The 24,476-nt window shown below is 44.1% G+C and overlaps 2 protein-coding genes across 2 annotated transcripts in view; one reads left to right on the forward strand and one right to left on the reverse strand.

Moving 5' to 3' along the window:
- The first annotated feature begins 2,550 nt into the window (after positions 1-2,550).
- Positions 2,551-10,153, forward strand: Gcsam (germinal center associated signaling and motility). The gene is made up of 5 exons (XM_052739916.1): positions 2,551-2,684; positions 4,805-4,945; positions 5,901-5,947; positions 7,837-7,865; positions 8,896-10,153. The coding sequence occupies exons 1-5, from the start codon at positions 2,551-2,553 to the stop codon at positions 9,211-9,213; spliced, it is 669 nt and encodes a 222-aa protein (XP_052595876.1). The 3' UTR covers positions 9,214-10,153.
- A 6,754-nt stretch (positions 10,154-16,907) lies between these two features.
- CUNH3orf52 (chromosome unknown C3orf52 homolog) overlaps positions 16,908-24,476 on the reverse strand; it is a 34,190-nt gene continuing 26,621 nt past the window's right edge. The window contains exons 4-6 of the mRNA XM_052739758.1: positions 23,546-23,616; positions 19,373-19,554; positions 16,908-18,229 (exon numbers count right to left, since the gene is read on the reverse strand). Coding sequence (XP_052595718.1) covers positions 18,225-18,229; positions 19,373-19,554; positions 23,546-23,616 — 258 coding nt within the window. The 3' untranslated portion in view covers positions 16,908-18,224. The remainder of the gene's footprint in view (positions 18,230-19,372; positions 19,555-23,545; positions 23,617-24,476) is intronic.

Genomic DNA, 24,476 nt, shown 5'->3' on the forward strand with positions numbered 1-24,476 from the left:
TGCAGAGGAAAATAGGGTGAGTTCACTTTCTCTGGAGAGCAGGGACCTGGCCCAGTGGTGAAACAGAAAAAGAGGGCTACTCTTAGGGTGAAGGGAACGGGCCAAGAGTGTGACAAGAATTCAGTACCTCCCGAACCACACACCCTGTGGTTTGCCTTCTGCTCTGAATCCCAGCATGAGGAGAATAGCTGGAATGTGGAAAGACTCCACTAAAAAGGGGCTCTGCCCATCTAAGAAATGAAACAGTTGCCCTGCGGCTGGGGAGAGGGACGCTCTCCTGAGCTCTTGATGTTCCTGAGGATATTCATGAGCATCCACTCTTTCAGGGACTCTATGAATTTAAAATAAATAGCACATTTCCTGCCAGATGAGACTTCAGTTAGTGCATTTGCAAGCAGATTAAGGAGGGTCATGTCACTAGGGAGAAGAATTGTTTTCATGGTCCTGGGCTTTGGTCTCCTCATTTTATTTTGTTGTTGCTGTTTGGAGGGTTTTTTGTTTTGTTTTGTATTGTATATATATATATATTTTTTTTTTTGGTGTTTTATTTTTTGAGACAGGGTTTCTCTGTATAGCACTGGCTGTCCTGGAACTCGCTCTGTAGACCAGACTGGCCTCAAACTCACAAAGATCGCCTACCTCTGTCTCACCACCACTGCCCATCTCCTCATTTTAAAAGACAATAATAGTATAATCCTACCCGGAGGTTCCTAGTGTGGATAGCAGCAGCATGGTCCCTAACAGAGAAGGGTTCAGTGATCGGAGGCTAGTCTCAGTTTTCAGACCATCATTTTCATTCAGTCAAAGCAAACACAGGTAAAGAAAATTATCACCCAAAATTAAGGGGTTTCTATGGTATGAAGTGAGGTGATCTATAGTGAGTAAGCTGGCAGAGAGTCTTCCAGGATGTGCTTGCTACCCTGGTCTCAGATAGCATATAAAGGGGAACACAGAAAAATGAGGTCGTGCAAAATGCCAAAGGGGATTTGGGAGTATCTATCTGTGTCCTTTCCTGAGAGCTGACACTATCTGAGCGTTTGCCCTGAACTCTCTCAACCCCTCCTCCACCTTCTTACGGCCTCCTCTAATGACTGTCATTTTGTCTCTCTGTGAACGCCTCTAAATGTGGCTTATTATTTTCTGCTCTTTGCTTTGTGAGCTCCTGGTTCCTGCCTTTGTTTCTGGCACACAGCAGGTACTCAGTAAGTGCTAGATGGGTGATTGGAAGCATTCCTGGGGAGAGAGAAAGCAACATGTAGAAATAGTATAGATGAGGAAATAGTGATGGATGGCGTACATGCACTTTCGTGTCTCAGAACTTGGCTGTGGGGTTAAGTATTGTAACACTGATAAATATTTACCATGAGAGAGATGAAAAGTATAGAAATGCATGTAGAAGAAGATGAGATGAGCTGGTATGCACACTTACAGTTACAGCATTACATCCACCGTCTTTATTTTAGCTCCAAGATCCAGCAGTCATTTGTGTCTTCTTACCTATCAAGAGCCAGTAATGCCGTCCTTCAAGTTTTGTTTGGGGTTTACGCTATTTTGTTTCTAAAGTGAAAAGCTATTTTTATTTTTTAAATGGGTTTTTCTCATAAATATGCAAAAAATAATAATAATTTTCTAGTCGATGGCTAGATTTTTATGATTTTGTGTCCATTACATTTTAAAGATGATTGAACTCACTCTGGAAATCACTTAGGTGCCTTTCACTGCATTTACACTTAGCAGGTTTTCCTTACCAACTCACATTCTCATTTTTTTCATGTGGCTTTATGAATTTACAGTTAGTCCTATACACTCAATAGATGGTTCAGATACTATTATATCCCTAAATAACTGCCCAGCGGTATCCCTAAATAAATTGTCCAGCATCCTCATTCCTGTGCTAATTGAAGTTGTTGTCTTGCATCAACTGGAACTCTTGTCCATCTTTCCTGTTACCCCTGTGGGCACACCCCTTACTATGTCTCTGCAGGTCATAGGATGGAAAACCACCTCTCCCCACAGGAAGAGCCCAAGGTCTTAGGGAAAAACATTTTCCCTAAGAAAATCTAGGTTTTCCCCCTTCCTGGTTGTGGATCCTCAAACAAGCTGCCTAAATTCTGTCCCCAGTTCCCTTGTTAATAAATGACAGGACAATAATATCAACTGATGGACTTGTTCTGAAACTGAATGAAATATAGCACAGAAAAAGATCGGCATATCCTGAGAAGTACTCACCAATTTTGTTTCTTCATACTCTCAACTTCCAGCAAATGAAAAAAGGATTAAGCAGAAATCTAATCCAAACAGGGAATGAATTTAATTCCTATATAATTGTTTCCTTCTCCTTCCATCTATCCTTTGTTCTCTGGATTACTGTGAAAGATGGTGTCTGCCCAAACCCCATTGCTTGGGTGCAGGTCCTGAAACAGCAGCAAGTAAAGAATGACTGGGGAGGCTCAGGCTTCTCCCTGTGCAGCGGCATTTTCATGCTTGTGATGAGGATTCCGAGGCATCATTTTAGGACTGTGGGTGTGGGCTGTTCTTCTGGTGACAGAGATGTTAGATCTGAAACAGGCTCTGGCCTGGGGTTCAGGATGGAACATTAATAGACGGCAGGGCAATGAGAGGCATGCTAAGGTGGTTCCAGAACTGCACGTAAACAGAAGAGATGAAACAGCTGAGGGAGAAACGTAAAACCGTAGGGGGAATTATGGGATGACACAGTGGCCCATTTCTAATATCTGAGTCTTAGGTGGAAGCTGGACACTCAGGGGACACATTGGAATCTGAGACTTCAAAATGTCAAGCAGCAGACCTACAGGTGAGAGTACATACTGTCCAACTCCCCGGGAAGAAAGAGCCTGTCAGGGCTGGGGCCACCCATTCCCCACAGCAAAGGCCCAGTACCAGCTGTAATGACAGCGAGTAGGAAAACAATAGGAAAGACAGCAAGACTTCCCTCCACTGGACAGGAGACATCCTGCTATTCTAAGAGCCTTCTGTATCCTTGGCAACAGGAAATCAGATGCTTAAGTCCCTGGTACCGCTTGAAATAAAGATCTGAAATCCTGTTGTCTATTTGTGGAATAAAGTACCTCTGCACTCAAATCTCTACCTTGGCTCTGTCATACTAAGCTTTGGGTTTCTATTTCTGAGTTAACTACATTCTCCCATGACACGAGGTTGAAAGGCCTGTGGAGAGGTGCTTGTGTTTATGCTGGTACTGGAAATCTAATACAGCTTCATGCATCCTTCCTGGGTGGCCGTTTGAGTATCCAGTCTTAAGGAACTCCCAAGGAAGGAATCTTGCAATGTACAAGTACCTCAGGCCTAAGAGTCCAAATTATGGCAAAGTCTGTTGTTCTATAACTTGCATAGTTAGCAGCAGTTCTCACAGTGTTCCAGGACTCACTTCTGAGAGAGCACCTAAAAACAAACCAAGACCATGTTAGGGGCAAGACCCTGAGATCCTTCCCACCCACGGCTGCATGTCTTCAGTGCAAGCTGAGAAGTATGTATCTCGAGGAGTGTCATTGACCATCTATTAAAGCATGTATATAACTTGATGGAAAGGAGAGAAAAGGATGGGGGAATAATGACAAGGGAGAGATTCATAGGCTTCATAACAGAGGCCTCATGAAAAGATAAGCACCTGGGATTGCTGGTGTCCCTATGATGTCACAGAGGTTTGTCTCTCTTTTCGTGATCACGATACAGACTTTCCCTATCGGAGGGCACTCCAGGGAGAACTTACTGGGAGGCACATTTTTAGATATTTTCCTTACCTGGACTCACCTTAAACCAAAACACACATATTAAAATGCAAGAACGCACTGCAAAGGACGTGTAGAAAAGAAGGAAAGTTAACAAATCACTTTTGCCCCTCATCACCTTTGTCTGACCCTTAACAGCTTCATGAAATAAATAGTACATATAACCTCATTTTGGAAATTAAATTGTGGCTCAAAATTTTTAGAAATATGAATATGAATCCAGTAACTCACATCTCACTTCCGTTTTCCCCTAATGAACCTGCCTTCTTAGCACTGGGCAGATTCGGGAGCTTCCATATGATACCTTTTAACAACAGAAGCAGAAGATGAAAGCAAGTGATTTACAGGACACAAAGGACACTAAGGGCAACCTAAAGAAGAGAGTTGAGGCTACGCCCCAAAGTCTCTGATAACACATAGAACCAGGAAGCCATCAAGACGTTCACCCAAACTGGTAGTCACAACCATGGCCATGGCTTACATGGCCATGGGTGACAGCCAGCCTCTATAAAAAGCACAAGTCTTCATACTTAGCTATACTCTTGGAATTTGGGTGGTAGATCTGATGACCTCCTGTTTTGGTGGCTGTGCTCATAGCTACTCATGTAAAGGTTCATCAAATATTCATAGGAAACAAATTTGCTGTATATTTGATAGGTTGGCATACACTGGTGACATAAACCACGATGGGTGGGATGAGTGTAGTCCCAGCTTTATGAAGTTCACATTCTAGTGTAGGAGATAGACATGTGATTAGTCTAGTAGAGTGGAGTATACGTAGGAGAGATTAGAGAGTCAGAGTTCAGTGGCATCCTGTGGAGATACTGCTAGACCTTGACCCAAACAAGATGATTCCTCAAGCGTGAAATTCATACCTTAATATTCTGGAGATAATGCCATCACAAGGAGTCAAGTAAATCACTGGAATTGTGAGTTTTAAAACTTTTTGTTTCCCTTGATGAGAATAGACAGGTTTTTTTTCCTGGCTAGAAACTAATGGTGTCATAGCCTTGTGTCCAGTTCACCTAATAAATAAGGACAGAAACAGCGAGGGGAAAGAAGTCACCGTTAACCAAGCCGCCGAAACCAGACTCACTGACTTCCTGGCACCCCTCTCTCAGTTATTTCAGGTGCTGGAGTTGCTGTCATATCGTTGAAGGGTGCTCCTGCCTTCCTTGGTAAGTAAAGTATCGCTCAAGGAATCAGCTTCCTAACTGTGTTTTCAGTGTGGGGCTTGTTAGGTACCTGTGAGCTCCTTTCCCTTCGCGGCTACACTCAAGCTGGGTACCAAGCCCAGATACGGTCACTGAGAATCAGTCAAGGAAACAGGCCCCAGAATGCGGTGATAATCAAGAATAATAATTGTCTCGTGGGTGGTGGAGTCTTCTCACATGGGTAAGCGTCAGATGTAAGAATGAAACTGCCCGTTAATACTGAGAGTCTTCACATTGCAAGTCCCTTGTATAGAAACACACATTTCTGCCCTCTGAATGGAGAATGTGTAGTCCAGGTGATAATTTATTGTCCAAACTGAGACACTCTGGAGAGTGAAACAGTTCCTAAAAATAGCTAACCACCACTAAGTGATTGATAGTGACATTAATGTACCAGACTTAGCATGCCAGACCCATGGCCATCCTTAACAGCAAACTGTCACTTTGCCCACTACATGACAATGGGCTTTCATCATATTTCCAGGGAGTCTTCTATACAGTGTACTTTAATGGGAAGTGTTTGGGTTTTTTTGTTTGTTTGTTTGTTTGTTTGTTTGTTTGTTTTGGCTTGGGTGGCCACAGGTTAGGCTTAGGATTGAAAGATGCCTGCTCCTCCATGTGTATGATTTAAAACAAAATGGAGGTTTGTGTCAGAAATATTCTCCGAAAATGTAACCTCTTAACACCACACGTGCATGTATCAGATTGCAAAATATAAGCAGCAAAGGGGGTAGAAAGGAAAGCATTTCTACTTAACATCCTCTTATCTTTTGCCCTTTCTTACTTTTTCATTCCTTTATGTTGAAAGAGATAATATAAGAAGAATAATAACTACCAATGATTGAAATTGAAGTCTCATAATGCAATATTTAAGACCTTCTGAATATTGGAACAACCTGTCTGCATTCCTTTTTTACAGGAAGAACATAAGCACATTTAAAGTCAGACAAGAGTCCCCAAAGCAAAGTAAGTCATCATTTTGTTTCGTGTTTGTTTGTTTTGAGAAATGGTTTTTCTGTATAACAGTCCTAGGTGTCCTGGAACTCTCTTTGTAGAACAGGCTGGCCTGGAACTCATAGAGATCCGCCTGCCTCTGCCTCCCCAGAAATGTAAGTCCATCATTTTTACTCTTGATGGACTTACATTTCTAAAATGTCCTTTCTCTGTGCTTCCAAAGCCCAGTGAGAAGGTCTGCTCTGTAAACCTACACATACTGCTGCAATTTCCCCCAGCTTCCTGTTTGTTTGCTTGATTTTCCCATTAGGCAGTGGGTTCATTGCAGCAGAGATTGATTTATTGATCTCCTCAATCCGTGCCTTATCTGGAAACTGAGGGAACTAACTGGGAACAACAAATGTGGCAGTTAGGGCACAGAGGAGCAGCTGAATATCTCAGTTCTCACCTTAAGAGCAACAGGGAAGGATGGAGAAGTTTCCTGGAAGAGGCAGGGCTGGTCAGATTTGCATTGAAGAGATCCTCCAGCCCAGTGGGATATGCAGAAAGGAAACAGTATCAACTGTTGGCAAGAACTGAGACCAGCAGACCTCTGATGAGGCTGTTGGGACAGATCAGTAGTGAAGTTAAGGAAACAAGAGTTGGGACTGGAGAGATTGCTCAGTGATTAAGAACACACTGGCTGCTTCCAGAGGACCCTGGTTTAATTCCCAAGCACCCACATGGCAGCTGGCAACTGTCTGTAACTCCTGTTCCAGGGGACCCGATATCCTCACATACAGATACACATGCATGCAAAGCACCAATGCACATAAAATAAAAATAAATAATTAAAAAAGAAAGAAACGAGATTTGATGAGTGGTTGGAGAATGATGGCCCATACATGACAGAGAATAAGAAAGTGTGAGTGTGAGGATGGACCCTAACATTGCTGAAGAAAAAAAAAATGGAGGAATTTTGTCTTCCCCTAGCTGGGTTTAAAGTGGAGAGTATAGCTCACTCATGCACTGAATCTCAAAACCCAGCTCTGTGGGTATATAATGCAGCCTCTAGACCTCCCAGCATGAGCCGTTTCACCCAGGAACAATGGATCCCAACAAGCGCTAATTTCTATCAGAATAAGACACAACAGAAATAAGGCCACGGGTGCCAAAATGCAGAAGACTTTCTTCTAGTGAGAATCAGTGACACCCCCAGATGCTATAAAACCTTATGGGGATGTGAAGGTCAGGGAAACTATGAATCCATGAGCCACATGGTGGACAGCTCTGCCTCCTGTATGGGTTTCCATGGATGGCATCTTTTTTCTTCTTCTGGCTGGATGCCAAGAGTGGGAAGCATGCCTCTGCTCTCTGGCTGAAGCCAGTCGGTTTGGAGTAAAATACTTACAAAACATTGCCTTGCTTCTGCAGAAACATAAATGTTCAGCATCTGAGCATTCTGAAAAACTTTCCTTGAGCATAAGTCCTCATGCTATCATCATCTTAACATTATCTGTTAAAAAGGACCCCCTCCTGTCTGCTCTGTGGGTCTCTCATGCTGTCTTGTATGTCCCCTGCCTAGCCTGTGAGAAACAGGCTTGTTGCTGGTATATCTGTCTCCCTATTGTGTTTTACCAAGTAGGTACACAATGGGTATTATATAAAGGAAGAGGGAAGAGAGGGGGTATGATTGGCTGCCCAAAGATGCACTAAAAGTATCTTTCTTCACTGGCCCTAGCAGCCTGAGCAAGCTCTCCTGTGGCTTTGTTTAGGGTGTCCTGTGACTCTTCGGGATCTGTAACAGACTTCTGTAAACTACTCTAGCTGTCCCTTGGCTGTCTGGCTGCAAACATCCCAGCCCCACTCCCTGGAGTCTCCATCTCAACCTGAGATTTATTGAGTGTATTTTCTTTCTGCAGATGAAGGGATGACTTCAGCTCCTACGCAGGTAATAAGACCCCTTCTGATCCCAACGTGGAAGAAACACTGTAGATGTCGGGGGGGGGGGGGGTTGTGGGGGAGGGCAGGAACCCACAGTTATTTGCAGAGCCTGGTAGCAGAAACAGCAGCCCTCCTGTGGTGTAACGGATTGGAGGGAACTAACATTTGCTGAGCACTTTGTTATGACAGGCCATGTGTTGAGTGTTTGACAGGCATCCCATATAGCTGTCACAACAACCCATATTATTGTAATATTGTGCCCTCTCACTTCTTCACAGATGCAAAACCTGAGAGATTAAGTTACAGTGTCCAAATCCAGGCCTCTGAAAGATGGCAGGGCCAGCATTCAAACCCCAGTCTCACTCTAACAGTCACGTGCTTTCCACTGTACATTGCTGCCTCTGATGTTTTAGCCCCTGAGATTCCACCATTAGTGAGACCTTCCCTTAGATTATCAATACAATCATCTGCCTGTGGATGTATTGCAATTAGTAGAGAGGGCTTATCGAGCATGCAGGAAGCCCTGGGTTTGATCCCCAGCACAGCATAAACTGGAAGTGGTGACACACATACTCCTAAGGCACTCATCAGATACAAGGAAGAGGAACAGAAGCTCAGGGTCATCCTCTGCTACACATTGATCGGGATACCAGAGACCCTGTCTCAAATAATGATAATAATAATAATAATAATAATAATAATAATAATAATAAATAATAATCTCTTGATGAGTTGTTAAATATTATCCAAGCACATCCAGTGTTCTATGACCATCGGAAGTACTCAAGGAGGTCAAGGGTCACACTATGGAACATATATAAAGGAGACACACATGTATGCTTTGGATGGCAGGAACACTCCATCTTCTAGTTTAGTATTTGGAATGCCCCTGCAGCCATTTAGAAAAGATGCCTGAGAAATGAAGAAAGTGGTGGTAGTGGACGACAGAATTTCCCCCGTCAGACTTGGTTGTCACTGAAGCATGAACGGAATGGAAAGAGGCCAGATCTTTATGATGGCTCTCCTTTGACCTGCAGGACAATGCTGACCAGATCTACACAGAGGAGTTATGCTACATCCTCGTTGACCACAAGGCCCTCGGAGGAAGGCCATCAGACAGTTCTGCTGAGGGGTTCTATGAGAACGTCTCTAGCAAGGCTGAGAGACACAGAGAGTCTTCAAGAGAAATAGAGACAGAGTATTCGGTTCTCCGTTTCTCTTCCACCCCTCAGCCGCCACCTCCCGCAGAAGGGGAATACGAACTTCTTGTGCCCAGCAGACTCTCCTTCCATGCCCGTCAACAGCCACAGCCACTTAGAGCCCCCTTTGAGACTCACTTTTCTCATCTACAGTGAGTGACTAGGCTAGAGTCTGTTCAGCACTGACAGACAAAAGTAGGAGTTGGGGACTCTGTTGGATGACAGATAAAAGTAGGGCTTGGGGACTCCAGTTGAAGCAGGCATGGGGCACAGAGATCCTTAGCTTAGTTCTTCTGGAGGACCTTGGAAGAGCAGACTTTGCAGACCACAGAGCCTTTTAGAGTCTGACAATAATCAACGCTCAAAAATTAGTCAATTGTCTTGGATGTCGCATTGTTTAAAAAAAAAAAAAGAGTGGCCACCTTTGCTTTTAAGTGGTTAAAAAAATACTCTGTGGTAGGAAGGGCTCCCCATATCTGCATCTGGTGTACCACAAAAAGCTCTGCTCTTCTCACTAAGTTCTTATGAATTATCCCCACAACTGTTTTCTGAAGGTGGGTAAGCTTACTCATCAGGTTACATGTCCCCAGGGGGAATTCCCTCATCACTGTGCAATCCCACCTCAGCACCACTTGGACAGGACAACCTGCAATATTCCTTTACTCCATGGGCTCAGGACATGTCCTTCACTCAACGTCCTTTCTCTCATTGTCGCAATGGCTTAGAATTTCCTGTACCATTGTTAATATAATTTTAAACTACATTCTTCAAACTTTGACTTGCTCCTCAGAATTGTCTTTCTCTTCCGGTGTAGGAAATCGTTCCCAGAACTTCATCCATGATAGGCAAGTGATCTACCATTAAGAGACAGCTCAAACCCCTCCACATGGTTCTCAGTAGAATCCAGCCTGGTCTACAGAGTGAGTTCCAGGATAGCCAGGGCTACACAGAGAAACCCTGTCTCATAAAACAAAACAAAAACAGCAACAACAAACCCTCAGTAGAATCCCCACAGTGTGGGAGTGATGAGTAGAAAGGCCACTGTAGAACCATTAACTTCACTATCTTCTTTTTGGACTGAGAGAAAACAATTTGCCCAAAGGCACTTTATTGGTGTTAGTGGCAGGATTTTATTCCAGCTTCCAAGTCAGTGCTCCTGCTACATACTATAATAGAGTAGAGCAAATTTCTTCATAAATTATCCAGCATGTGTGAAATGTCCACATGGGAAAAATAACACACACCCCCCTTCTCTGTGAGCACCCTGCTGTGCCTTGATTCTTCATTTTCCCTCATTTTTTCTTTAGAATTTCTGGAATTGTATCTACCCTCTGTTAGCCAAGTATGCATAACCTGCTGACTGACCAAATCTGACCCACCACCTGTTTTTGTAGATAAAGGTTTATTGAAAAACAGCCACACTGATTTGTCTACATACTATCTAGGGTTGCTCAACCATGGTAGAGTTGATTTGTGACACAGACCAGAGCTTCACAAAGCTAAAAATATCTTCAGTTTAACCTATTCTGGACAATAACTTTGAAGACCTTTGCCCCAAACAATGACAGTTTGAGATAAACTTAAGGGGACTGTGATTGGTTATTGATGCAACTCGTTAGGAGCAGATACCGATGAAATGGCGAGAAAATATTAAACCACAAACGAGATGAGCGAGACGAAAACAGTTATTAGCAAATTAGACTATTTCTACATTCACACCTGCATCCTCAAGATGTTATTTTATTTACCTCATGGCCACTGTCCTAATTTTAGGGATGCTAAAACGGCAAGATGTTCATTGAGACAAGCTCTGGATGCACTGTTCATTTAATTACCTCTTTGTGCTCAAAGCTGAATAACTTTCTACTTAAAATGTCACGAGGTATTAGGGAGGTAGCTCAGTAATAGGATCCTTGTTTAGTGTGTACAAGGCATACACATATGCACATACACTTGCACACATGTGGGCATATACACACATACACACACACACAAATAAATAAATAAATAAATAAATGAATAAATAAATGAATGAATGAATGAATAAATAAATAAATGAATGAATAAAAAACAAAACAGACCAAGTCCCCATTGAGAGGAAATGCAGTGGCTTGAGGTCCTCTGAGTGAGTCTGCTGAGATGTAAGCCTGTTGATCATCTGCAGCTAACAAGCTGACCAGACCTCAGTACCTCGGTCTCAGCTAACTCCCTTCTTCTACAGCTGTCTTTCACACCGAAGCCTAACTTTAGACTTTGGCCAGAAGTCGCTTGGGTTCAAAGGGCGTGTCCATGGTGATAGGAAATGCTGTACAAGACGTAACACATGGCTTATGGGAAGCAGTGTGGGCCAGTGACTGACTCAAGCCCTCGTTTCCTTTTTGCCTTCAACTCTGACCCACTTACTTGAGGCTCAGTCTAGTGCCCCCGGACATGGGAGGGCGACATCTGACATACGGTCATCTACTCTAGTTTCCTTTCTACTGCTGTGATAAAGCACTGGCAAAGAGTTAATTAAGGAAGAAAGGGTGTATTTGACGTATCTGTTCCAATCATACTCCTCCAGGGCTGGGGCGTGAGGCAGGAAGTGAGGCAGAGGCCATGGAGGAATGCTACTTACAGCTCTCTTAGTTTGCTTTCTTCTACAACCCAGGACCACCTGCTCAGGGGTGGCACTGGCACAGTTGTCTGGGCCCTCCCACATCAATCATCAGTCAAGACAGGGCCCCACAGACATGCTCACGGGCCAATCCAGTGGAGGTGATTCCTAAACTGAGGTTCCCTCTTCCTAGGTGACTGTAGTTTGTGTCAAATTGATAAAAAAAAAAAAAGCCCTAACCGTCATATCATCTATCATAGACCCTGAGGAGAAATGGTAGAAAAGAGTATAAAGCCTGGACCCCCAACGTCCCTCCAGCAAGGCAGATGTCAAACGGATGACACTACACTAGAGCCCTTCACATGGATACTAAACTTTGGGGGCAGATAGGGGTTGGAAATATTATCAGTAAAATACAATAAGCTGTATGTGTTTGCCCCTCATCTGGTGAAATATTATCTGTCCCCCAAAAGCCAATATGTTTTATCAGGGCCTCCTTAAGTCTAAATGAATAGACAAAGAAGCATGGTTGAACGGTAAAATTAGAGGGACTGTACAACAGCCCTGTGTCTAGACTGAAGAGCCCCTTGGGGGTATTTCCAAACGTCTGCTATGGGTGCAAGTGAGATAAATGTGCTTACTAGGCAAACCTGACAAGTGGGTTCGATCCTAGGACTCCACTGTGGAAGGAGAGAACTGATTTCTGAAAGTTGTCCTCTCACCTACACACACACACACACACACACACACACACACACACACACACACACACACACGAACTCACAAATAATAAATGGAATTTCATATTTAAATCTACTATGATGTGTACAATATTATTTATCAAACCAAAAATATCAGTAAATTAAAAGAAGCAAAACTGAGAAAACATTCTGTGACCTGTGTTGTGGTTGGAATGTGAAATGTCCCCACAGTCCCCGTGCTTAACCACTTGGTCTCCTGCTGTGAGAGCTTAGGGAGGATGTAAAACTTTGGAACTATGACCTAGCTAACAGAAGTGGTTCTCTGAGGGGAGGCTGGGAACTTGAAGGTGATACCTGCTCCAGTTCTGGCTGGATCCCTGCGTCCTAATCTGCCAGGGTGTGAATGCCCACGCCACAAGGTCCACCACCACAGACTCAGTGGCTCCAACCACCATGCTGTCCTGCCAGAATGGACTGTGTCCCTTGGAACTCTGAGTCAAAACAAGCTTTGTGACACTTGTGGCTTCCTTCAGGTTTTCTGTCACAGTAATGAGAAATATGACTAATGCTCTTGCATAAAATTTAAAAAAGAACTCCAATTTTACAGCAAGTGATGCTTTGTGTCCAAACATTCCCACTGTGCCCAAACTTGGTCCTCTGGTACAGATGGGGTGGATGAGATTCGGCACTACACTTACTGAGGAGCTGTTGCTAGCGGGTAGTTGCAGGGATGTGATGTCTGGTAGGCTACCCATGCTTCAGTGGATGCCCACACAAGGACAGCTCTAAAGGGGCTTACTGCATTATCAAAAAAAAAAAGCATAAAGTGGGATGGGGGTATGTTGGGAGAAGAGTTGAAGGGGAAAATGGGGGAAGGGTTTTATCATATGTATGTTTTAAATTCTCAAAAATAAAGAAAAATACTAGTGGCTACCACAGGCTGATGCTGATCCCCCTTTCCACACATTTCAAGATTTCTAATGAAATTGTGTAGTCTTGCAGAAAGTACACATCAGCACAGATGTGTATGCGTGTGTGCACACCCACGTGCATAGGCCTGCACCCATGCACACAGTTCCAGAGGTTAGTAATACAGTTCCTCACTTAAATAATCCCTGTTCTTGAGAAAGAAACTGAGGCCGAGTTTCTAATTTAGTCTTTCAAGTCACAAATATAACGAGAAATGTCCCTCCCCCGCACTGGGCTCCAAACAGTGCACAGAAAATGGAGAGAGAGAGGTCCACTGTACAAGCCACGGCGGACTCTGCGGTTTCCGCTCACGCTTTTAGCATCTATAAATACACTCCTAGCCTGTGAATAAATTCTTATCTAAAGCAGAAGAAAGAAATAGGAAAGGGGTGAAGACAAGGCAGGAAAATGTACCAGTGACAAGTTCAAATGCTGGTAGGGTTAGGACAGGCTCTTAAGTATCTCAGGATGGAGGGCATGGGGGTAAGGGACAGGATGGAGGGCATGGGGGGAACAGGATGGAAGGCATGGGGCTAAGGGACAGGATGGAGGGCATGGGGGGAACAGGATGGAAAGGATTGGGGGGGTGAGGGCGGACAGGATGGAGGGTATGGGGAGGGGCAGGATGGAAGGGCATGGAGAAGAACAGGATGGAAAGGATTGGGGGGTGAGGGCAGACAGGATGGAAGGCTACAAAGGGAACAGTTGCATTTCCAGGTCATGAGAGGAGCCTAAAGAGGAAAAGAGGATTTCTCTTGTTACAGGTGACTGGCTCTTTCCCAAACCTAGCTTCTAAAGTTCACAAATTAGACTAAATGTGAAGATATATTGGTTCTGCCAACTATTAAACAGATCAATATAAATCTGTCCTGTTTTTCTAGAGTCTTTTTTTTTTCAGTGTCTGGAGAAATGCCACAGAGTCATTTTCATGACTCTCTCAATTCATCTCTTCCCCTACCACACGTGTTCCTTGCAGATGCTCTGATGCCAATCAAAGCTGAACTGAGTATGCCCTCAGGACACCCACTAGGATGGGTGGCCACTCATGGGTGATTACCCAGTGGGCTAGGCTTTGTCTCCCACAAACTGTGGGGCTGTAGATGATCTCCCTCCTTCCCCCTCCTCTCTCTGCCTCCTCCTTCTCCTCCTCCTCCTCCTCCTCCTCCTCCTCCTCCTCCTCCTTCTCTCTCTCTCTCTCTCTCTCTCTCTCTCTCTCTCTCTCTCTCTCTCTCTCTCCCCTGTCTCTCTCTCTCCAGGCTCTGGCTCCTAGGTATAAAATGTGAAGCTGCTCTCTGATATTGCAGATCAATAAACACAGAAAAGACGTTAAAGACTGCACAGACTAAGGAGAGCAGCAACAGAGGCATGTACTTTATTTAATACTGGGAGAGAAGGGAAGACTGGGATACTGCTCCCAGTCTTTGCATTAATCACACTCTGGGTTCCTGTCAAGAATCTGCATCTAAAAAGAAACAGAGTTGGAGGTACAGTTCAGCGGTTCATGTATGAGGTCCTAGGTTCAATCCCCAGTATAGCAAAAAACCAACAAAAACAGTGTTAACTTTATCATACGAGACCAATGGGCAAGCCAGGCATGGTTGTGCACACCTTTAATCCCAGCACTTGGGAGGCAGAAAACAGGCAGATCTCTGTGAGTTCGAGGCCAGCCTGGTCTACAGAGTGAGGTTCTAGGACTCTTACACAGAGAACCCTGTCTTGACAAGAAAGAAAGAGAGAGAGAGAGAGAGAGAGAGAGAGAGAGGAGAGAGAGAGAGAGAGAGAGAGAGGGAGGGAGGGAGGGAGGGAGGGAGGGAGGGAGGGAGGGAGGAGAGAGAGAGAGAGAGAGAGAGAGAGAGAGAGAGAGAGAGAGAGAGAGGAGAGAGGGAGGGAGGGAGGGAGGGAGGGGAGGGAGGGAGGGAGGGAGGGAGGGAGGAGAGAGCAAATGGGCAAGGACAAATCTGCTTGTTCCTATCTCACTAGCCCTTCAGGGTCAGCTCCTGCTTCTCACACAAAGTCTTCAAGTAGACTCCAGTAGACTCCACTGACCATTCTTTTCTCTGACTGCCCCCAGCCCTACAGTTTGTCTATGTTGTTTACAGTTAAACCTGGCTATTTTTTCTCTGCTGTTTCCTGTTTCATACGTGCAGATCCTGTTTGTCTAATAACATTAGCAGCTTCTTTGACTGTCTTCTTCATGGGCATTGCCTATGCATGCACAAAAACAAACGACTCACATCTACAGGTGGCTAGAGAGATGGCTCAGTGATTAAAAACGCTTGCTGCTTTTGCAGGGGACCTAGGGTCAGTCCCGGCACCACTCTGACACTCACAGCTGCCTACAATTCCAGTTCCAGGAGATCTGATGCCCTCTTCTGATCTCCTTGGACTCATACACACACGTGGGGCACATTCATACACTCAAGCACAGACACAGGAATAAAACTAAATAAATAAACATTTTTAAAACATAAAAAACACCTTTTAGAAAAAAAAATTAAATTGCCAAGCTAAAAATTTGGACACATGGCTAGAAAATTTTGTAGACAACAGGACAAGTGTTCTTTCTATCCATAGGCAAATGACTTCCTGAAAGCAACAGTTTTTTCATCCTAAGTCCTCCAATTATTTCTTAGGTACTTGTTGAACCTTATGATGCGCCAGGCATTATTCCTGTCATTAAGAGGTGTGGTGACCACACAACTTGCCTTCTGCAACAAAACAATGTATATGTGCATGGGATTATTTTTACCAAACATCTCAGTACGCTTTAGTTACCCATAATGTATTGCACCCAAAAGTCAAAGCTTGGAAAGTTTTCTCTATGGTCAAGTGGTCAAAAAATCAAAACTACGGTATTTACATTTTAGTGTTTCCCCCCAAAAAAAGAAAAAAGAAAGAAACAAAGCAAACCCCATCTCCAAACACCAACAGACCCATCCTTCCAGCCCTACCCAATGGGGAAAAGATTTATTTTAGCTCATAGTTTCAGTCCATCGTGACAGGAAAGCGTAATTAACGGCAGCAAGAGCACATGGAGGGGGATTCCAGGTTGTGGTGGACGGGGGAAGCAGAAAATGGAGCTTGGACAAAGTGGACTGGGCTACAACCTTCAAATGATTGCCTCTAGCAGTCTCCTTTGGCCAGTGAGCAGAGCCTCCTAAAGGTTTTACAGCTTCCCGAAACAGTATCGCTTGCTGTGAAACAAGTGTTTGTCACATAAGCCTGTGGGGGACAATGCAGATTGATACTGTAACACTCAGCCTAAGAAGAACTACAGAGAAGCGGGAGAGGGGGCAAACTCCTCCCACTCGCCCTGGAAATGAGAGGGCCCAGCCAATCCCAGCCCAAGATGGGCTTCATCTTTTTCACACAGAAGAGGAAGCTGCCTCCGTCCACACAGTCACTTCTATCCCTGTTTTCTGCAAAATGCCCACCTAACACATGGCCTTAGACACATGGCCTTAGGGACGGAAGACCTGAGAGGCAGATGATAAACCAACACAGTTGCAAAAATAATTTATTGTACATGTTTTAAAATCATTATATATTAAAATTGCTTTCAAAAGAGTACACACATAGGGAGGTTCACATTTGATGTGTAAAAAAATAAAAGGGGAAGAAGAAACATCCACCTGCTTCAGCAGTTTAAGGAACTATACTGAAAATGAAACAATAAATTACAATATAGCAATTATTATTACTATAGTATATAGTAGTTAAATAAGAAAGCAAATTCACATTGTCCAGAAGCCTACACTTGACACAGGCTCACATAGCTGCCTGTCGCACTGACCTGCATCCATGGCTAATCCATCTAAGGTATCAGGCTGGGAGATTTCTCATTATACAACAATGAAAAAAAACCTCTGTCCCAGAAAATATCCAGGAAGACAATTACCCCAACAAAACAAATATTCTATTCCCTCATGACAGACATTCTCTATGTACGGAGGACTGATACAGTCACTAACTTCCTCCTGGCCTTCCAAGGGATGGGTATGCCTCTTTTGACAGTTTCAAAAGGACAGCGATCCTCTGCTTAGCGACCATCTGCCATAAGACACACAGGCAACAACTCAAGAAACTGTGTCCTACAGGAAGGCTGGTGGCACCAGGTGATGCAAAACCAGTGTGTGGTATCAGCAGCAGGAAATAAGTAGTCCTAATGATCCTTTGATGACTTTTACAATAACAATAATAAACACTCTTAAAGGACAGAGCATGTTCAAAACTCACAGACTTATGTTTAAAAAAAAAGATACTGAGGCATCTCAGGAACAATAAAGAAAAGAGAAACAAGACGCATTGAACATATTTCCAAATGTAACACTCAGTGATATGCCTGAGCTCAGCTGTTCATACACCTATGCAGGTGGAGGTAGTGGAGGTAGATGAAGAGCTATGCTACTTAGGTCTTGGAAGTATCTTTCTCTTCCTCCCACCCTTAGTTTAGGGGTCCATGAAATATAATTGTGTGGGGGACTCCAGCTTGAATGACCAACTGACTTGGTTTCCCTCTCCTTCCCCTGACTACTTGCTTTTGCCTTGCCCCATCAGCTCAGGCTAACAGAACCTGCCTAAAACAAAGTCAGGTACTATCCTTGCTCTACAGGAATAGCATCCATGTGTGAGTAGAGGCAGCCAGTGCTTCAAAGGCAGCAGGAATCTCATGCTGTGGGGTCTTTGATCCATCCCAGACCTCATCTAGCACCTGAACCCCACTGGGACAGCTCTCATGAACAGCTTTCACGAATTCTGGATATGGAGCCAGACTTCCTATCTGTGCAGAATCAGTGGGAGGACCATCTCCTCCTTCTGGCCACTACTAGATAGGTTTCTGAATTCTCTTCGCTCTGAAACTGCAGAGCGCTGCTTTCCAACACAGACCAACCTCCACCACTTCATTCTAGAAAGAAGACAAAGACAAACCAAAGTTACTGCCAGGCTTAGTTTTCATTGTCCACATGACCTGAAACAGAATCACCCGGGAAAAGAATCTCAACGAGGGGTTGACTAGGTCATCTTGGCCTGTGTGTCTGGGGGTGGGGAGCAGCTGGCAGGGGGGAGATGCTGTGTTGATTGCCTTAATTGATGTGAGAGGGCTCAGTCTGAAAGTGGGCAGTGCCATTCCCCAATCTGGAGCTCTGGATTCTGCAAGAGTAGAGAAAATAGATGAGCACTAAGTGTGAGTGTGTTCATTCCCCTCTGCTCTTGACGGTGGCTCTGATGTGACTAGAAACTGGAAGTTCCTGCTGCCCTGAGCTCCCTGCAGTCACGAACTGGAACCTGAAATCGGGTTTCATCCCAGCCACAGAAGTGAAACTAGGCCAGTCACTAATTTCCAAAAACCAAAATGGCTTTGAACATTTGTGTTTTTGTATATGGTTTTATTGAGTCTGAGTATAAAAATCTTAGGCCAAATTGGGATCGCCGTCAGTTCTAAATAGAGAAACTTTACTCTCTGTATGCCTGCACAAATGCACACAGGCATATATGTAGACATACATGCATGCTGAATACTCTTCAAAAGGCTCATTTACTTGCAAAATAATTCATATTTTATTTGCAAAGCAAATGGATGCTCATTTATTTTGGTACAATCAGTGATAAATATGCTGGAGCCTTTTGGATAATGAAGGCATTTTGACATTTGACACTTCTTTGTGATCTAACTGTGACAACAGCTAAAGTTTGAGCACCTCCAATCACCTTCAGTGTGCCAGGAGAAACTGACAAGGAACGTGGTGTTGGGTGGCTGGCTTAGGTGGAGGTACTCACATCGGCCCTGGTGGACACTACATGGAGAGAGGCTGATCTTCTGCGGTGGGGTTCTCAGTAACCATGGTTGATTCTTTCCTACGATGCCTTCTCACTACTCTATCTGCTTATGGGTTGTAAGTTCCAGAGCAAGAGAGTGGTTTGAGGAAGAGTGAATGGATAAATGATTGGACACAATGCAAGGCACCAACACTGCCAAACCAGGCCACCGGTCCTAGTCTGTTCACTTGCTCATCATTCCAAGTCCCGCTTCTTGGCTTTCTCTACTTACCATAGAGCAAGAGAGATTCCGGATCAAGCCCGAGACTCTCACAACTGGATATATTCTTATCGTGAAGGTTCTGTCTCATAATGCCAAGCACCAGCTCTTCACTCATCATGTACTCCATGAAGCTATCATCTTCAGCTGGAACTCCGAACTGCAAGTGATAGGTTACCGTGGCGTTTTCAACACTGGAAGCCAAACCAGTAAAACAGACAGACAGACATTATAATGAATAAATGGAATCACAGTGAGGCTGAGGCTCAGAAACCACTTTTAGCATTAACACTTCTTTAGCTCCACATCTTCCCGTCACCAGCTTCAGAGGGTACACTAGCCTAGGAGAATGCTCTGCCTAGAGCCCTCCTCCTCCGGCCATCACACAACCACCACCAACTGCTCACACTTTAGGGGTCCACTGAGAGTGGCCTTTGGAAGAGCAGGACACAGCCCAGCTATCATAAAGAAAGACTGAGAGTTGTCACAGCACCCATACAACATCAGCCTTTCATACTGCAGAGCGAGCAGGGAGCCTGACCTTTCCCCCCTTCCTCCATCCCTATTCCCCTGTTCTCAGGGCTGCCACCATGTGGACACAACAGAGCTAGTCAGTTTAATGAGTTCTTTAAAAATGTTTATTTATTCTTTTGTAAGTTTTCGCACAGACACACACACACACACACACACACACACACACACACACACACACACACTTGATCATACGCTCTCCCAAGTTTAACCAGTTAACCTATAAAAATGATTATGGTCTGACCCAAGGCGCATTACCCTGAGCTAGCTCCAGACCTCTTGATCTCCCAGAAAATGCCCTGTGCACCAGCAGTGAGTCATACATACCTCCTGTGTTTGGGGGGTGGGGTGGGGATGCTTCCCATGTCCACTTCCGGAGTCCTCTAAGTCATGATGACCAAATTTATCTTTTAGTAATGAGGCCTAAGGAATTTTCAACCCTGAGGAGGCCCTAACCCTTTTATCTTTCAGGACACATTTTTTTTTCCAATTTTTTTATAGTGAAAGTAATTATAGTTCTATCCTTAATTAGTAGCTTGAGCTGCCCTTTAGACACTACCTCACAGTTATTCTATTTCTATGGTCAAAATGACCCAGATTAGGCTCAGCAATAAAAAAAAATTAACAAGCAGTCACATCAGAGAGATTCTTCCAGGAGGAGTTTTATAGATGCTTCAGTCTCTTAATCAGGCCACTGCCCTTCTAAGGATAGGCAAAGAGCGCCCTCTTGAGGCCATACATCACATAGGCTAATGACTGTACATTTTAAAATGCAGGGGATGACTCAGTTTGTTAACTTTCCCAAACAGCAAAGAAGTGTGCCAAGCTCTGTGAACCAAATAAACAACGAAGTTTAGACTCTAACAAAGCCCAGGTACCAGTATTCCACTAAAGGTAGGCTTAAAAGCCCATTTTTTTACTCCATTCCAGCTACCCGAGGTTGTGGGTGTCCTTAATTATCCCTGAGCGGTGTGATTTATCACTAAGGAGGATGGCCAGGAGGGCAAGAAGCAACCCTCCATGCTCACTGCTAAGGATCTGGGCTAGCTAATGAAAGGGGCCTGAGGTGGACTTTCAGAATATCAAGCTGGAAGCAAAGTAAGAGTATCAAGCTGCCCGACCCAGTCTTCGAACTCCATCCCGGTCGCCCCTGCCTCCCCAACCCCAACTCCCCAGGTGGATTTACAAAGGGCAGAAATTTGAGAGATGTTTTCCTATGGGCTTTCCCACAGCTGCCCACCACTGCAGTGGGTCCGGCAACTGATACAACAAACAGTACTTTCAGGTTTCTCCTGAGCCAATCCTGGTCCAAGGTCAAGAACTCTCTGTAGACACAAATGCATGAGCCACGGACAGGGATCTCTTTTCCCACATGCAAGGGCAATCTTTTAGATGTGGTGATCTTTGTTTCTCAGGTCAATATTTTCAAAACGTTAAGTAAGCTTTTAAAATACAACAAAAATGTGGGGTATGGCTTGGTTGGTGGATTGTTTGCGTAGCATGTATGAAACCCTTTAAACCCTGGTACTACATAAAACCTGGCGTGATGACACATGCCTGTCATCCCAGCATGCAGAGGCAGGAGACTCTGAAGCTTAAGGTCAACCTTGGTTACATGAGTTTGAGGTCAGCTGGACTACATCAGACCCTTTCTCAAAAACGGGGGTGGGGGGGTGGGGGGGTTGTACCAGGCAGTGGTAGCACACAATTTTAATCCCAGCACTTGGGAGACAGAGGCAGGTGGATCTCTGATTTCAAGTTCAATCTGGTCTACAGAGCAAGTTCCAGGACAGCCAAGGCTACAAAGAGAGAAACCCTATCTAGAAATATATATATATATTTATTTATTTATTGTAGAATTTCTTTATCGGAAATACTAAAGTCCTTGGATTTTTCTTTCAAAAAAACTTTTTTAAGATCTGTGTGTGTGTGTGTGTGTGTGTGTGTACATGGGTGCATGTGTGCATGCATGTGTGTGTATGTATGTGGTGTGTGTGTGTGTGTGTGTGTGTGTGTGTGTGTGTGTGTGTGTGTGTATCCATAGGGATGTTAGATCCCCTGGAACTGGAGTCAGGTGGTTGTGAGCTACCAAACATGGGTGCTGGGAACTGAACTCAGGTTCCCTGGAAGAGCAGAAAATGCTCTCAACAGCTGAGCCATCTCTTCAGCCCCCAAATAACTTGTAAAAACAAATTCTTTAGGGGTTTGGGGATTTAGCTCAGTAATAAAGCGCTTGCCTAGCAAGCAAGCTTAAGGCCCTGAGTTTAGGCCTCAGCTGGGAGTGGGGGGTGGAGAGTTCTCTAATATTACATCTTGGCCGGACTTCTAGAGCTGTTTTGCTCAGTTTTCTGGTGCGTTTCCACAATGTCTACTAACCCCAGATTCTTTATATCCATAGTATAAGGACAGACTCTTGGAAAGACCTATCTAGAAATATATATATATATATTTATTTATTTATTGTAGAATTTCTTTATCGGAAATACTAAAGTCCTTGGATTTTTCTTTCAAAAAAACTTTTTTAAGATCTGTGTGTGTGTGTGTGTGTGTGTGTACATGGGTGCATGTGTGCATGTGTGCTCTGGGGTGGGGGAATCATCCTCCCTCAGAAAGTTGGGTCAATCAAAGCATGTGAGGTCTGGCTGTGCACTTCTCCCTTTCCTACTTCCATTTTTGTGCTGGTGACCTATGATGAAAGGCAGCAGGGTCAGAATTGGGCAGCATGTGCCTACAGAGACTTATGGAGAAGAAGGACAGTGGCCCCAGACTTCAGATCCTTTCTGGTCCTACCCCACCAGGTCAGCACTGGTGTCTACTGACACTCTGGCTTGAGTGGGAGGGTCTCAATACATAACACGGACTTGGGTGGCTACCTCCCAGTGACACCTGAGGACCAATGGACAATAAGGCTTTGTCACGGAAATCTTGTTTAAAATACTTCCAGTCATGTCTGTGATATAAAATGATAATTAATTAAATGACTACCTACACACACACACACACACACACACACACACACACACACTCTTTGGTCTATATCCTCAAACTATTAAAAAATACATGGAATTAAAAAGAAAAAAGTATGTGTATAGACACACACACTGTATATAATAAATATGTTCACAGGAAAAAAACCAAGGCAAACAGTGAGGGATGTTAATTTTGTAGGGGTGAGAGTAATTAATTAGTCATCAGTGGTAGCACATAAAGGAGGCAGAAGATAGACGTAGCTGACAGGTGTGTCTGTGTATTCTTAATATTACATGAGGAGAATATAGTCCTAAATCACTTTTGTGCCATATAGATCATGTCACTTCCAGTACATCACTCTCTGAGATTTATGTCTATTTCTGCCTTTAATTTATTTGCGTATCTTTTGTTAAACAGAAATGTTTCCCTTGGACAGACTTTTCCTCTCTGTGTGTGGCCTTAGTTGAATCACATAGTTAGTCTGTGATTTCCTTTTTTTCTGCATTGTGAGATATCAACTGAGCTAGGCAGTTTCCAGAAACCATCCCAGCATGACACTGTGATTCTATTATCCGCCCCTTTCCTGCACCAAGGCTCAAGGAAATCATTGTGGGGAAATAATGATGGCTTGGGAAGGTGGGTGGGTGTTCTTCTGAGAAAGATAGTAAAGTTCTGTGCTCTTACCTGAAGTCCACGATGTCAGCAGAAGTGAAATAACGGCTCAGAGATGGGGACTCTTTATACGTGTACGTGAGCTAAAAACACAGCAAGAAAAAAAAACATACAAGTCACTTGTGACCATCTTACACATCACCTACAAAAGCATACGACTACAGAACAAAGAGGAATTCACTGCTAGGAATTCACTTGTCTAGGAGCTCTGGACTAAGAGTAAAGAAGCTGACCACAGATCAAAGCTCAAGTTAACACTCAGTGAGTTCTCAATGTTCTAACTAATAGAGTCTCATTGAGAGCCAGGTACATGCCTATAATCCCAGCATTTGGAAAGCTGAGGAAGCCAGACTGCCCAGGAGTTCAAGGTAAGCCTGGTCTTCATAGTGAGTTCTAGGTCAGCCAGGGCTACATAATGAGACTGTAAAAAAAAAAAAAAATCAAAATGGGTTCATTGCTAAGGTCCAAGTGACTGGCTGGGAGTTCTCAACATCGCTTATGAGTTGAGCTGGCACTTGGTATCCTTAGTGGTACTATGGTCAACGATCCTTAACAGAAGCTCACAGAAGCACCACTAAACACTGGGGGCAGTGGGGCCAGGGGAAGGGATCAATTCAGCACGAGTCACTCAGCATCAGGGACATCACTGTTCATGGGCTTCTTTCTCCCTTCTGCAGAACTTGTTAGGAGAAATAGCTATCCTGAGTGTCAGGTCCAGCACTTGCCCAGGCAAGGGGAAAAAAATGATGAAGTTCCAAAGATATGGATGCTTTGCAGTAAAAGTTGCATGCATCCTAAAACATGACAACACCCATGTTTCCACCACCTACGCTTCATGCCTTCACATTTTGCTATGCAGTAGCTCCATAGTCTATGACAGAGTTATTTTCTGATAAAACAAATTCAGATTGAAATTATCAAAAGTCAAAAGCATACAAATGGG

Source organism: Peromyscus californicus, unplaced genomic scaffold (genome assembly GCF_007827085.1).
Source record: "Peromyscus californicus insignis strain IS unplaced genomic scaffold, ASM782708v3 Scaffold_16__1_contigs__length_79575227, whole genome shotgun sequence".
Classification (NCBI taxonomy): Eukaryota; Metazoa; Chordata; class Mammalia; order Rodentia; family Cricetidae; genus Peromyscus; species Peromyscus californicus.

What these genes read in the sequence shown, in the direction of transcription:
- Gcsam (XM_052739916.1), top strand. Translation starts at nt 2,551, where the DNA reads ATGTTAGATCTGAAACAGGCTCTGGCCTGGGGTTCAGGATGGAACATT. An exon ending in ACAAGAGTCCCCAAAGCAAA is followed by an intron (nt 5,948 to 7,836) that starts GTAAGTCATCAT and finishes TTCTTTCTGCAG; the next exon opens with ATGAAGGGATGACTTCAGCT. An exon ending in TGACTTCAGCTCCTACGCAG is followed by an intron (nt 7,866 to 8,895) that starts GTAATAAGACCC and finishes TTTGACCTGCAG; the next exon opens with GACAATGCTGACCAGATCTA.